At 33.9% G+C, this 15,322-nt stretch overlaps 1 protein-coding gene across 3 annotated transcripts; it reads right to left on the bottom strand.

Moving 5' to 3' along the window:
• Nucleotides 1-913: 913 nt before the first annotated feature.
• On the bottom strand, nucleotides 914-12,632 carry LOC136816652 (uncharacterized). Of its 3 annotated transcripts, none has more exons than XM_067072986.1 (5): nucleotides 12,238-12,632; nucleotides 9,920-10,052; nucleotides 3,998-4,042; nucleotides 2,306-3,270; nucleotides 914-932 (listed from the first exon to the last, which is right to left on the bottom strand). In XM_067072986.1, the coding sequence occupies exons 1-4, from the start codon at nucleotides 12,555-12,557 to the stop codon at nucleotides 2,776-2,778; spliced, it is 993 nt and encodes a 330-aa protein (XP_066929087.1). In that variant the 5' UTR covers nucleotides 12,558-12,632; the 3' UTR covers nucleotides 914-932; nucleotides 2,306-2,775. The 3 variants fall into 3 exon arrangements, with proteins under 3 accessions (XP_066929087.1, XP_066929089.1, XP_066929088.1); XM_067072987.1 differs by having other exon boundaries at nucleotides 915-932; nucleotides 2,302-3,270; XM_067072988.1 differs by lacking the exon at nucleotides 3,998-4,042.
• Nucleotides 12,633-15,322: the final 2,690 nt, after the last annotated feature.

Raw genomic sequence — 15,322 nt, 5'->3', positions numbered from 1 at the left:
AAGTCTTTGTAGAGTTGTAGAGTTTTTAAAACTCCAACAATTTCCAGACCTTTTCTAATATGCTCATAAGAGGTACGTCTTTTGATTAATACATCATATACTATCAATGACTGAAGCACGAGTTGCTTTGTTTCTTTCTAAAAGAAAAATCGATCATTACTTTAAAAAAATTAAGAGTAGCTTTGAAACGCCCTAGATATTGTCTCAATCTAGGATATGAATTGCTGACTTAAAAAAGAATAACTATCTGGTCAAAAAAAACTTTAAAATTTTGTCACAGTTTACTGAAGAAACGAGATCAGAATTCACAAGTGAAAAAGTGTGCTTCTTTATAAATGTAGAAAGGAAATGTGAGAGCAATCACTTTAAACATACTCACAACACATCAAGCTGTCACGGCAAAAATAGCACAAACGAATGAATGTTTTACAGAGAGATTCCCATTTTTTGAATATTTTAATTGGTCAAGTTTTTTATTGAAAATTTAAGATAAAAGTTGATTCCAAATCTGTGCTCAGATTTCTTTCTCGGATCAAAAGTTACAGCCCTTTGAAGTGAGCAAAAACAAGCAAAAACTGTCAAAAAGGGTAAAAGTGGATCCACTTATATGGGCTGTAGCTTCTGATCAAAGAAAGATATTGAAAAATCTACTTTCCAGGTTTTCAAGTATTTCCCTGACCGTTGGGAACCCTGATTTTGTACCCAGCTTCAGACAGTTTGTTTGCAAAGTTGTTAGTAATTTTATTATGCCCCTTTTAACTCTGGTCTGAATAATGCCAGTGTTGCTCTATGCTGATTGTCAAAAAAATGATTCAAGCAAAAATAGCATTACAGTCAGAGTGCATCTTTCTCCTGATTCTTCAATATATTGAAGTAGTTCTGCGTTTTTCTGCCAGCTCTTTCAGTTTTCTTTTTTCATCTGCATCGGATATCTAGGAAAAACAAAAAAAATTTTTAAGTTACGAACTGCTGGAACACATTATAGAGAATATATAAAATTAGTTGTATTGTGCTAAGCTCTTCTTTAGCAACTATATACACAATCAGTGGGTCTGAGCTGACTCACTAAATTGTATTGTTTTAAGCCTTGTAATACAACTGTCAATCATTTTTAAGAAAACTGATTGGATAATATTGATGTACCTTATTAAGTGGATTAATTTTGGCGTGGATTAATTTTCGCGAATTTTGGCCATTTTCACGAAATTTTGTCAACGCGAAGTTTTTTTGATTGAAATTTTTGCCAAAACCCCTAGGAAAGTGAAAGAAATTAGGTGAAAAAAAGCTGATTTGCTAAATTTAGTCCATGCGAAAATTAATCCAATTAAGGTAACAAGGCTGGTCAATATTTTCCTACAGTATCCAGTTATCATAAAGAAATCAAATTTAAATGTTAATTTTTACAATTTCAGTCAATATAAAATACTTGTTAATTACTTTTATCACTTTATTTTTGCATGGCTAGAGTGTGGTACCCAGTTGGCGTGAATTTATAAAGATTCCTGTTTATTTACATCGGCCGTATATCTTACTGGGACTTCTTTTCACATTTAGATAGCCACTAAGGAAGGGAGTACAAAACACTTATTTCATTAATCAGTTTGATTTAGTTTTTCAATTATAGCAGTTTGAAAGTCATTTTTGATTTACCCAGCTGGCGGTAGTCTTACCCAGTTTGCGTGATAAAATTTGAAGAGAAATATCACACTCAATAGTGAGGTAGAATGCGTCAATTTTTAGATGTATAGAAGCTCAAACCCCTCATCTTTCGATATCTGTGGTAAAATTCAACATTCTCCATATATTTGGAAGATACAAGGTTGAAATAGAGGATTGTCATTTTTCACAATTTTGTCTTTTTTTCGGAAGTTTTCTTCCAGCGTCAGTTAATTTTGACGCCAGTTCGAAATAACGTTAGAATTCCTTACAGTACAATGACTTCTAATGCTATTTTTAGGTATCACACCAATTGGGTAAGCTCTAGTTTTCTTGGTACCTTATATTGTCTTCGATATCTTCGAAAAGGTTGAGGCTTTTACAATGAAACTTTTTTAATTTTTAGAGGAAAAGTTCTTCTTCTGCACGAACTAATTTTTAGCGAGGAAAGTTTGGTAAAGATTTAGATTTCCAACATGCTACTTATGGGGCCGAACATTGAACATTGATGCATATCAAAAACAGCAACAAACTAACAGATAAGAACCCTTAAAACTTCTGTATGTCAAAGATTTAGAGCTTCATACAGGGGGCAATAAGCAGTTAGTTCGACCCTAGAGTAACAGCTTGACCCTGGCTTCATACCTACCTCATCAACGTAATATTTGATTGCTTCACATGAAACATCATCCGCATCTAAATACTGCAAACAATGTGTGATGTCTTGTGTAATAATGTAATAGTAGGCTACTGTAGGAATTTGAATCACTCGGATGCCATGCAACAAAGCATGCCCTATGATTTTCCCAATGAAAACAAAAATCTGTGACAGTGCAGTTGATGTGGTACAAATGGGCAGAAGGGAATACCTATTGCCCTCAAATAAACGGCTGTGTCCTGATTTGCGGAGAGTAAGAAAGACTGTGTCAAAGGCGTGTCTAGTAAGACCACCAGCGTCTATGCCAGGCCCATTTTCAATGATAACCCGAAGTTTCTTCAGTGGGTCAAAACTTTTGTCCTTGTAAAGTGACAGGACCCCTGAATATATATCCTTGTCATGAACTCTAAGAATTTGAGTTGCTGAATCAAATTTGTTCTCAAAGTATATGAAGACATCTTCTAGCGTTTCCAATGTTTTATCAGCTTTACTCTCATTTTTCTCACTGATCTCAGCAGCAAAGCTTGCTGCCTCTTGCAAATCCGGATATGATGAAGATTTTCGGACACTTGCCAGTCTGTTAGATTTGGGAATAATTCCCTTAACTGTGACTGAGATCTTGAGCAACCAGGCTGTTGAGATGGTTGTTGGTCTGATAGTGGTGTTGTGGTTGAACCCTGCAATGACACTGTTGATCTTGAGCAACCTGGGCGTTGGTCTGATAGTGGTGTTGTGGTTGAACCCTGCAATGACACTGTTGATCTTGAGCAACCTGGGCGTTGAGATGATGGTTGGTCTGATAGCGGTGTGGTGGTTGAACCCCACAATGAAATTGCTGATCTTGAGCCACCTGGCCGTTGAGATAGTGGTTGGTCTAATTGTGGTGTTGTGGTCGAACCATGCAATGACATTGTTGATGGTGTTGAGGATGTTCCTCGGTGCTGCAGCAAGGCATTCTGCCATTAAAAAAAAAAGGAATAAAAAAAAATTTTCCAGCTTTTTCTCAGCATTTTCTGCCAGGAAAAAATGTTTTTTGAAAAATGGGCTGTCACATTTTAGGCATTGTTATTTTGCACCAATGTGCTGCGATGTGGTGCGAAATTTAACGAAGAATTTGTCAAATGCAGCTCGAGAAAGAAAAACCGCTTTTCTAGCAAAAATCAGTTTAATTGATAATTGAATCATGCTTTATCATGGGCATTGTTAACCATAGTGTTTTTGTGTGAAAAAGGACAAAAATTTAATGAAAAAATCCAATGAAAATCAGCAGACACTATCAAAATCCACCAGAATCAAAATCCATTTTGCAACCATCAGTGCCGCCATTTTGAAATAATTTTTCATCATTTTTGTCGATTTTTTCAACAACGAAATGAAACAACCATTTTTAGTTTTGTTGTCAATTTTTTGACAATGAAACAAAGTAACAGTTTTCAGTTATGCTGTCAATTCTTTAGTTCCATAGTCTTTTTTTTAGTTTGGTCGTTAAAAAATTAAAGGAGAATCTAAATGGCACTGATGGATTTCCATACAAAAATTTTTTATCTTAAAATATTTTTTATTGAAACATTGAAGCTTCGTAGTACACTCAAAAAAGATGCCTTTTCTGGCCTTTTATTAAGAATTACTCAGAGAGAAAAATGACAAATAAAAAAGGAAACTGTAAATAATGCAAGAAATTACTTCCAAACTATTGTCGGGACTAGCACCATCTACTTCAATGTTTTTCTAAAAAAATAAATGAAAATATCAGTGAAGGTCCTGTCCTATATATTCATCAATTTCAAGCAATTTGGTAGCTGAGGGGGGGGTGGACAACAGAAATTTTCAGATAAACAAGCTGAATGCTAATTGGACCTACCTGATAATGAAAGTTAAACAAATGAGAGCAATTATAGACATTAATGGAAAAGATCCTAAAAAACGAACGAAAGTAAGCAAAAATTCATGAACGAATTGAGTACAACTCGAGAAAATAAAGAAAACCTGTTTTTTCCAGCACGGCAACCAGCTGTTCCGGCAATTTTTAGAAAATATCAGAAATTGCTTTCAACAATTATTTATGTGATTAAAAACAAAGAAATAATTCCTCAAAAATCGGACTGGGTTATATTTTGAGCATTCCTAATACGGATCTCTGTGCAAAAAATCAGGAAAAACAAATGATGAAATCTCAAGAAAATGGCAAAAAAAACTGGTTTTTCCAGCATCCGGCATTTTTGGCCGAAAATGATTTTTTTTCGGAAATCGGGCTCCATCACATTTTGTGAATTGCCATTTTGCATCTTTGTGCCAAAAATCAGAAAAAAACCAATGAGCCAATCTCAAGAAAAGCTGGTAACAAACGAATGGCAGGACAACGGTTGATTTATAGGACCTCCAAGGTAGGTCCAAAAAGCGTAAATTCAGATACACATAAAGCAACTCCATACACATTTATTTTTAATAACTGAGTTGCTAAGCATTTTTCAAAACCCAGGTCCAAAGTTGCTTGCAAGGTTGCTTAAAAATTTTCAAGATTTCATTGGGTGAAGGACATCACACTGTTGCATTTTTCAACAAATAGTTTCTAGTGAGGTTAAGACCCCCCTTAACAAGCAATACTTATATGGACCTACCTGATAATGAATCAAACATTTTTCATTTAGGTGCAATTATTAATTGCTATTTGCTTAAATAATACCAAAGCATTAGGAAATAATAAACAGTAACTTAACCCTATTATTATCAGGCTTTTTCGGATTTTGTATTCTCAAGGGGGGGTGTTTTCTACCAGCCTTGCATAACTTTTGATCTATAAAAGATATGGACTTGAAATTTGGCATAAATGTTCTCTACCATAAAAGGAGTTCATAGAAAAAAATTTGGGTTGATGACGTCATCATAAAGGTGGTGACGTCATCACAAACTTTCACATTTATCGCTTACTAATGAAAAAGTACTATTCAATAAAATAGCAATTAAAGTTGAACGAATGGAGATTTTTCAATTCTGTTTTGAATTTCTAAAAGCCAAAATAAATATCTTTAACATATTTGCCGGTTTTAAACATACTAATAAAATTGACCTTTAAAATCCATGCAGAAAATGAGTAAATTTTTTCAAAAAACAATGACGTCATTTTCGATGACGTCAGTAGTTTTTTAAATTTTTTTTAATATTTTTTAGAATTTATTATTGATACCTAAAACCTGTCAAAATTTGAAGTTAGTTGGATGACTAGGTCAAAAGTTATGCTAAATTTAAGATTTTTGGATTTTACAGGGTTTTAGCTGGATTTTACGATATGCCTGCACAAAAAAGTCATAAAACCTGATCTGGTCGGTGTATAATTGTAAAATTTGGTATACATGCTGCTAATAGGATTATATTAAAAGTCAAGAACTTTCAGAGTGTTAAAAGTTTTTTTCAGTGAGCTATTAACAAAAGAGTGCCAGCCTGGTGGAAAACACCCCCCCCTGATAAAAATAGGGTTAAAATGACTTAAGGTATGTGTTCACCTTTCTTGACACATTCTCTTTAATTGATCATATCTTTAGAACAACAAATTTTTATATATCAAAAGTATATATTTTCTGAAAACCAATAATATTCTCTTTCTAATGGTAAAAGTTTCAGCTGAATTTAAAAAACTGGGCAGGATATAATTAAAATCTTAAGAATTTTAACCTTACCTACTTCAAAGAAGTTAAAGTCACCCATAGCTTTTGAATTTTGAAAAAATAATTTCGATACTATCTTCCCAATAGATTGAACTAAAAAAGTGTCTTGGGATTTTTTTCGGATTGATTTTAACCCGTTAAATCCTTAATTCTGTAAAAATATCGATAAAAAAGTAAATTTAAATGTGATTTTTTCAGTTATCTGTAAATTGAGGAAAAACAACTCGGTTAGAAATAAAATCCTAAGACACTTTTTAAGTTTGATCTTTTGGGAATCTTATAAAAAAAGAATGAAGTCGATAGCTAAATGCTATGGGTGACTTTAACTTTGTTAAACGTAGTATGGTATGGTAAAATTTCGTTTTTTTCTACATCAATTTGAAATTTTTGACGAGATAATTACTGTTTAATTGAGTAATCAGAGAAACGTGTCAAAAATGTTACTATTCAATAGATGTGAGAATAAACATCAGCTGAATTCTTTCTTTTCTCTTTGTTGTTTCCGAAAGAGACAATTATTTGAGTAAATAGTCAATCATAAGACGAACTTTGTTTTAAAATTTAAATGTTTATAACTCTGGATCAAAAAAAGATTTTAAGATCGCGATTTTACCAAAATGAAATCCAGTAACTTTTCTTTCACTTTGACTGAAAAAAAAATTTTTGACAAAAAATCGGAAAAAAGGTGTACACATACCTTAAAAGAGAAATATGAAAAATTAGATTGAAAAACGAAACCTTTAAGACATTATTTTGGTTTAAAGGCATGAAGGAAATAGGAAAGCTAATATCCAACTTATTGTGATATGCTTATAAAAAGGATCAAATTTGACCCATTTTCTCATAAAAAACAAAGCCAGCAACCAAAACTTTATGCATGAACACAAATATTCTTTCAAATTACGATTTAGTGAGCAAAAAAAATAATATCCCGACTAGAATTTGATTAATTTGGTTAAGAACATTGACCTATGCTCTTATAAATATCCAATTTTTCCAAAAGTCAAGCTCGTCGCATCCGAGAGTTTATAATTACGCATCTTAGTGCAAAAATTCAGAAAAATTGAGCAAGCCAATCCCAAAAAAAGCTAACATCGGTAATGTGCATATTAAAAAGATCGAATTTGGTCCTTTTTCTTATAAAAAACACTTCTAGCAGCCGAAATTTCATGCTTAGACACAAATATTCTTTCAAGTTATGATTTTCATGAGCAAAGAAAACATCTATCTCGTCAAAAAATAGAATAATTTGGTTAAGAACATTAATCTATGCTTGTAAATATTGATTCTTATAGATAAGGAAGTGTTTTTTTGAGCCGAAAAAATCTTTTTGCAAAAATCAGTTTGAACAATCTTTTAGGTTTGATGGTAGTTTACTTTCAGGCAAAAAATCAGAAAAAAATAATAATTTAGTATTTCAAAAAGTCCAAAAAATCCTTTTTTAGCCGTTTTTCGGCTGAAATTTGCCCAAAAAAAATTTTTTCTGAAAATCTGGTTCTGTCATATTCGAGGGTTTACAGTTATGCATCTTCGTACAAAAAATCAGAAAAATTGAATCAGCCGATCTCGAGAAAAGCTCATAGTTAAGTTATTGATAATGTGCTTATAAAATAAATCGAATTCGGGCTATTTTCTTATAAAAAAAACACGTCTAGGAACCAAAATTTCATGCCTTAACATAAATATCCTTTCAACTTATGACTTCATGGGCAAAGAAAACATCCATCTCGTTAAAAAATTGAGTAATTTACTTAAGAACATTGATCTATGCTTATAAACAATTATTCTTATAGCTAAAGATGCTTTTTTGAGCCGAATAAATTTTTTTGTGAAAATCTGATTGAGCCATCTTTTACCTATGATGGTAGCCTACTTTCATGCAAAAAATCAGAGAAAATTAATGATCCAATTTTTCACAAAGTCCAAAAAACCCTTTTTTAGCCGTTTTTTGGCTGAAATTTGCCCAAAAAATTTTTTTTTCGAAAATCGGGCTCCGTCACATTCGAGGGTTTATGGTTATGCATCTTTGTGCAAAAAATCAGAAAAATTGAATTAGCCAATTTCGAGAAAAGCTGGTAACGAACAGACGCACTAACTAACTAACGAACATGGCGGGTTAATTTATAGGACCTCCAGGTAGGTCCAAAAAACCGAAAAAATACCTTAAGGGAAGGAATTTTTGCGGGAAGAAATTTATTGCAGAATTTAATTTCGCGATTTTGATTTAATTTGGCGATTTTGGGTGTAAATCGCGAAATTAAATTCCGCGAAATACAATTTTTTTCAAATTTTTATAAATCTACCCTGAACTCCTTTTGGATCGAATTTCCGTGAAAATTTCTTCCCTTAAGGTAAGACCCCCTAAAAAATTCTTGCTACCAATGTTTTTTATTACAAACAACTCTTTCTATTCAAGTTCCTTGCGATGTCATTATGTTGTTTTTTGCAGCCATTGTCATTTGGACACATAAACTGTAACATTAACTGCGCCGCAGGCACAAATTTATTAACTTTAGATGGAATTGTGGTAGAAAATTAGCACCGAGGCAAAACTTTTACAAAAACTTGAAACCCCCCTTAAATAGGAAGATCCCCCCTAAAGGCTGACGCCACCTAAAAAATCAGCAGAAGAAAGATCCCCCTTAAAAGAATTTTCCAAATCCCAAGACCCTCCCTAAGTCTAGGGGGTAGAAACTATTCTTCATCTGTAAATGGACAATAGAGGCATTTTCAGCGGTTGTTGTAAAAGGTAGTATGGTCCCATGGACTACCCCAATGGGGTACTGTCTGGGATACCTAAAAAATATTACAGACCAGATTAGAAATTGCTCTGGAAGGAAAAGTAAGGACCTACTTACATTACTCCTCATTGAGACAGGAGTCTCTCATTGAAATGTTGATTTGCTCTAAGACTGCTCTTGTGCTTTCTAGCAGGACAAGTGGCTTGTGACTGACCTCTTCTTTTATTCTTTTATAGCATGTGCGTCACATTGAGTATGAGATTATTTTTTCGATCAATTGATATGATAGACTCCAAATATTATTGTTACATTAATATTTTTGTAAACAAAAGTTAATTTGTGAGTAAAATTCCAATGAATAATTAATGAGATTTTGTGTTCCTCTAAAACGCACACCTCAGCTCTCACAAGTTGTTCCCAGCTGCCGATTCTTATCCTTTCATACTACTTGCATCATATTGAGTATGATAAAAATTCCTTTTGGAAATGTTATGATTGTCACGATATTTTTTAAACAAAACCTCAATTTGTTGAAAAAAGACAAAAGGACAATCACTTCAGTAATCTCCATTAGCCCCTATTGAGTAAGTAAGCATTTTGAATACCAAAGTTATTCTGCAAACAAAATCTGATCTGCTGAATTACGAAAACAGCAAAGATTCTTATGCAGTGCATGCGCTATAAAATAAACTTTTACCGCCAACAAACCTAGAAATAAAGAATTCTATTTTTCATCAGAACATACTTCAGAGATACTTTTATGTCATAAGTTAGCAGTTTACAGATAGAGGAACAATGTGGTCGACAAATTTGTGTTGATCATTGCTCTGATTGGGAATAATTGGGTATCCCAAAAGGTACCCCATTGGGGTAGCCCATGGGACTATACTACCTTTTACAACAACCCATTTTTCCGAGATTTGCATTACTTTTAGCATTGTATTAAAGTTATTTTTTATTTGTGAAGAAAGAAATTTCTAATTTGGATTTGAGGCTGCAGGGTTGCTAAGCAACTTGCTTATTTAGGCAATTTTGAGGCCTTAGCCTTTAGGAACTCAGTTGTAGGTGCATCAAAATACAAAACCTGTTGGCTGCATCCATGAAAATCTAAACTGAAGTGTTTGAAGTGAAGATGCATACATAGCCTTTAAGGGTGTATGGGTTTATAATCAATGTTGCTAACTATAATACAAAAAACTTACAAGATCATGGGTTGCTCGAAGATAGATATCTCCCTGACGACAGATTGATAGCACTGTTGTGCTATCGTAAGTCACATTATGGCCCAATGTTGGCGTGACAAGCTGCCCACTTATGTACTTGACATACTCAAACCTAAATTGCGAGAGAGAAACATGATATAAATTTATACCAGATAAAAAAATAACTTTTCAAAAACAATGAAGTAATGAAAATAAAAATTCTTTTTGGCTTCCCCAGTAATCTGAATTAGACATCTTCTGTTATAAAAATTAGGACAATTTAATTGGGATTGGAAATTTTCCTCAAAAAAGGGGGGGGGATAGCAAGAAGGGGGGACTGACATGAAATCTTCTTTTTCTGGTCAGGATTGTGCATTTTTCTGTACTTTTGTACTTCCAATAGGGAAATTTGCCCAATTTACAATGCATTTCCTATTTATAAGGCAATTTTAGTGTGGTATTTGAGTGTTACGCAGTCAAAACCATGCATTAATTTCCAAACTCGAAAAGCCCAAAAACCTTGGGGGATAGGCATTTTTCAAGGTGGGGGGGGATGCCAAAGCCAGACCCCCTTCCGCACTATGCCATGTTTTGGTAAATCAAAAGCCGTAAAAGGGCAAAATAATTTTAGTGCTTGTGTACTAAAATAACACTTTCGAACAATAGGTGGGGTGTCAAAATTTAGCAAAATTCCTTTTAGTACTCATGTATGTCTTACATTTTAGTACTGACCCCCCTGTTTATGTAATTATAAGAATATGAAAAAGTTTTATAACAAATTTTTGGAGGGATGATATTAAAAATAATTTCATATCTAGCAGTCCATGGTGGCCACACAATTATTTTTTGCAAATTCAAGGACTTTCAAGGACAATTTTGACTTTTTCCAGGACTTTAGGTCATAAAATTCCAGGATATTTCAGGACAAAATAGCATAAAACAGAAAAAATCAAGGATTTTCCAGGATAAAAAGGTGTCAAATCTCAACAAGAAAAATTAATATTTAAACATATCTAGTATGCAGAGGGGTCCAGCCCCCAGCATTTTTCAGGGGGGGGGGGGCTAAGAAAAATAGCCCTTGCTGAATTTTAAAAACGTAGCCCCACCTTCACAGAGCAAAATATCAAAGAAATTTTGCTTGTAAAGAATTGGCAATAAATGTATTGCGCCGCAGGCAAAAAAAAATTTTTTAAGAGGGGTCAAAACCTTCCGGAAAAAAGATTATCCAGGGATTTTGAATATCCAGAAATCCCAGGAGTTTCAAGGACTTTTCAGGAGAAAACATTAATCCCAGGGTATTCCAGGAATTTCCAGGAGTGTGGCCACCATGGCAGTCTGTCCGATATGCGAAAAAGGATATCTTGGTTTTGACGTTAGAAATTTCCTTTGAGTTGAAAAATTCGAAAGTTCAATATATCCGAAAACGGCAGTGGTCGAAATAAGCTTTTTTCTTCTGGTCGGTTATTTTTGTGAATCATTTGCGTGGAAGTGTCACCGAAGCGCGACCATTGTTCGCCCTGAGGGGCAGAAAATTTGGAAAATTCGCCCACTCTAGTTGCCTTTAAATCATCTTATTTTTACAGCAATTTGCAAAAATATTATCTTAGAAAAGCCTTATTTTGACGAGAACTAATTTATTGAGTAGAAAAATCTTAAAAATCTTGGCGAATTATGCCTAAATCTCGAGAAAATGCTAAAGAACCAGTTTTCCGGCATAATTCTGGTATTTTCGGCCGAAAAAAATTCTTTCCGGAAATCGTGCTCCGTCACATTTAGGGGAATACTGTTTTGCATCTTTGTGCCAAAAATCAGCAAAAACTAATGAGCCAATCCCCGAGAAAAGCTGGTAACAGACGAACGAACAGCAATAAAAAAAGTGCAGGGTGATTTGCAACGAAAAGAATTGGAAAAGATTAGATATTGTGAGTCTTGCTTTTTTGGGGTTTCCACTTTCATGAAATTTGTTGAAAAAAAATCTTCTTTCAAATCTTCTTCATTAATTGACACAAGTGATTATCACTTTGGATATTCAAATTGAATTCAAAGAATGCCAATCTGTCAACCACTGATTTCAGCCTAGATTTCAGTGGCGTATACCATGAAAGTCCATCAAAACCAGGGGTCCCCTAGCCCTATTTATATCTGCAGTATTTCTTTAAATCACAATAAAATAAAAGGTTTGCTAATTGGAGAAGTCAATTTCTTGCAAGGTTAAATTCTTGCAAGAGAGTTCCTCTGATACAGTTCTTGGAATACAAAGTAAAAATGAAAGTTTGATGACATGAGTCTGTAACAAAAAGTGATGTATATATAGATACCTGGGAACAGGACTTGAAAAGTCTAACACTTCTGAAAAGCATTGCTCAAGTCTATCATACAGCTCCTCCTCTGTGAGATACCCTTCTAACTGAAACGCTGTTATAACTTGTTTCCTCTGATGCAAGCTGCATTTATCTGCCCCACGAGGCATTGTGGTTGTCTCTTTGTCAAGAAGGTAAACATCTTTTGACACAATCTTGACTTTTTTAGCTTTGGGAGTACCATTATCACGGTTGTTTCTCCGAAAAAGTCTATTCCTTTCAGATAATACACTGTTGTCTGAACCTAGAATCCTTGCTACAATCCTACTACTATTCATTGTCTTGGCTAAAAAATCAGTAAGTAGCAATTACTATAAAGATAAGAATAATGTAAGGGGAAGGATAAACAAAAAGGGAACCAAATGTAGTAGGGGGATTTTTTTTGGAACTTTATGACTGTTTAAGCACTTTTTATACTAAAATAGCCTCAACCCTCCTCTTTCAATCAAAAAATTTGACCCAAAAGTCAACCCCCCCACTATGGTAAAACGGGTTAAACCAGACGGTCGTTAAAATCGATAGATAATCCATATTAATCGATGGATTAAATACCGATTAAAATCGATAATCGATAGCTAATCGAGGTCGAAAAAATTGTAAATATCGTTTAGTATCGATTGCTTTTCGTCATCGATTAATATTGATTATAATTATGAATATCGATTTTTTACCGTTTAACGATTTTAATAGATATTTATAATCCATCGATTAATATCGATTATCTATCAATCTTAATCGGTAATCGATTTTATTGATTCCAGACGTAGGTACGACGTATTTTTAATCGAATTCATCGAAAATAATCACTTCGATTAGTCTTCGATTAGTCTTCGATTATCAAAATTAATTGAAGACTTATCGAAGTAAATGAATTTTGCAATCAATTTTTTTCTTAATTAGTTCGATTAGTTTCAATGAATTCAATTAATCTTCGATTAGCTTTGATTAGTTTCGATTGAAGGTAATCGAAGCTTAAATCGAATCTAATAGAACTAATCAAATTTTCCAATCTTTTTTTAATCTCAATTTGTTCGATTAGTCTTCGATTAGTACCGTCAACGGCTCTAACTTGGGACAGTCTGACGAAACATGGGACAGCAATTCAGGCATAATTTACCGAACCTCCGAAGTCATTTTAATTAACATAATAGTCGCAAATCTCATAGAAAACAAACTTGTTGTCAAGGGAGATTAACAGTAAGTGAAAATACAGACCAGAAATCAACCATCCCATATTATGACCACTCGTCCCAAGTTAGAGCCGTTGACAGTATTAGATTAGTTCGATTAATTGAAAACTAATTGCTTCGATTAGCTTCGATTAAATTCGATGACGTATGACAATTGATGTCTAGCCCATTAGCTACCCACACCACACTCGGCTGTATTTCAATGGTTCTATCTCCATATCTTCAGTAAGGATCCTTTGAAAGTTATTTCAAGATATGGGCAAGATATTGAGCAGCAAAATTTTTGAAAATGAGCAAGTCTGCCTCCTTTTGACTAAATCCCTGGTCTGCTGCATGTGGAGTTACTACTGTAGATACAGCCTTTATACTATAGATACAAATTATAACTTACAAGTTGGTCAGTATGCTACCATCAACAGAATAAATAGGATGGTATTGAAGGTCCAGACATATTAAATAGATTCCAATTTGATGTGTAAGACAACTGACCTACATGTTACGAGGTTACGTTACACGTGAAGAATTATCTGCTTTCGTTGACGATATGTTGCTGTTGCTAAGAGGACTAGGAGCTAGTCTAGTTCCCAAGCCCTATTCCCCGAATAAATCGATTTGATTAAACTTCGATTTGTTTCGATAATTATCCGAATGGATCGGCAATGTAATCGAGGGCTCGATTCGCAGTTCGATCGACCCAGTTAAAAAGACCCTACCCTATTTCCCCCATCGGCCGCGCGGTCGTGCACGCTCGGTCGAAATTTCAAAATGGGATGGAGCTCTCAGAGAAAAAACAGTTAATTTCAAAGACCAGAATGCATGAGCGAGAAAAAACAAAATCCTTATCGACCGGTGGTCTAAGAAACATGAAAATAAAAAACATAAAAATTGTTGTATCTCTAATTTACCGAACAATAATTGAAACAAACCGAACAAAAGTTGAATTTACTGAATGATAATCGAATTCACCGAACGATAATTGAATCTACCGAACCAAAATCGAATCTACCGAACGAAAATTGAATTTACCGAACAACAATTGAATTCACCGAACAATAATTGAATTTACCGAACGATAATTGAATTTACCGAACGATAATTAAATTTACCAAACGAAAATTGAATTTACCGAATGATAATGTTGAATTTACCGAACGATAATTAAATTTACCGAAAAACAATTGAATTTACAGAATGAAAATTGAATTTACCGAACGATAATGTTACATATTTATCGAAAAAATGATCGTGTGAATTTTTCTACAAACGGCTCTCCATAGAAGAGGGATTAAAATAAAACAAATTGTAAACAAAAAAGTTTAAAATTTCTGACCATACATTGAAGTACAGCAGAAAGAAAGAGAAAAAGTTGAAAGGTTGACCGAGAGCCCGGTTCGGAGCCCCGTAACCGAGTGATACAACACATTGAAATATAAAACGACTCTATCGATTAAAAAGAAATGAAAATTAGTAAATTAGTAAAAGAAACAGTGACAAGTCCAAAATTTTTTTGCTGTTTAGTTGTGCAGTAATGAATCTGAAAATCTTTTCGCAATACTGAAAAAGGTTCTCAAAACTTGATGGCGACCATACATTTTCCTCAAAACTTTTTCCAACCGTGTAATCTTTGCTCCTTGCTTCTTTGCTCTATCAATGAGAGACATACTTGCACTAATGAAATTGTTCACACTGGAACAGACCCTACCAATCCTCAAAATTTCAGCTCCCACACAGTTATAAAATTTGAATATTGCTCGACGCAAATAAAAGACGAACAATCGAAAAAGGAAAGTTATCTCTTTTGTCATAGAGTTTTGCATCTATGTAACCGTTGTCATTGGTTAATGAGAGATCCA

This window comes from Clytia hemisphaerica, unplaced genomic scaffold (assembly GCF_902728285.1).
Source record: "Clytia hemisphaerica strain Z4C2 unplaced genomic scaffold, Clytia hemisphaerica genome assembly, whole genome shotgun sequence".
Taxonomy (NCBI): domain Eukaryota; kingdom Metazoa; phylum Cnidaria; class Hydrozoa; order Leptothecata; family Clytiidae; genus Clytia; species Clytia hemisphaerica.
This window is presented reverse-complemented; position numbering and strand designations above follow the sequence as displayed.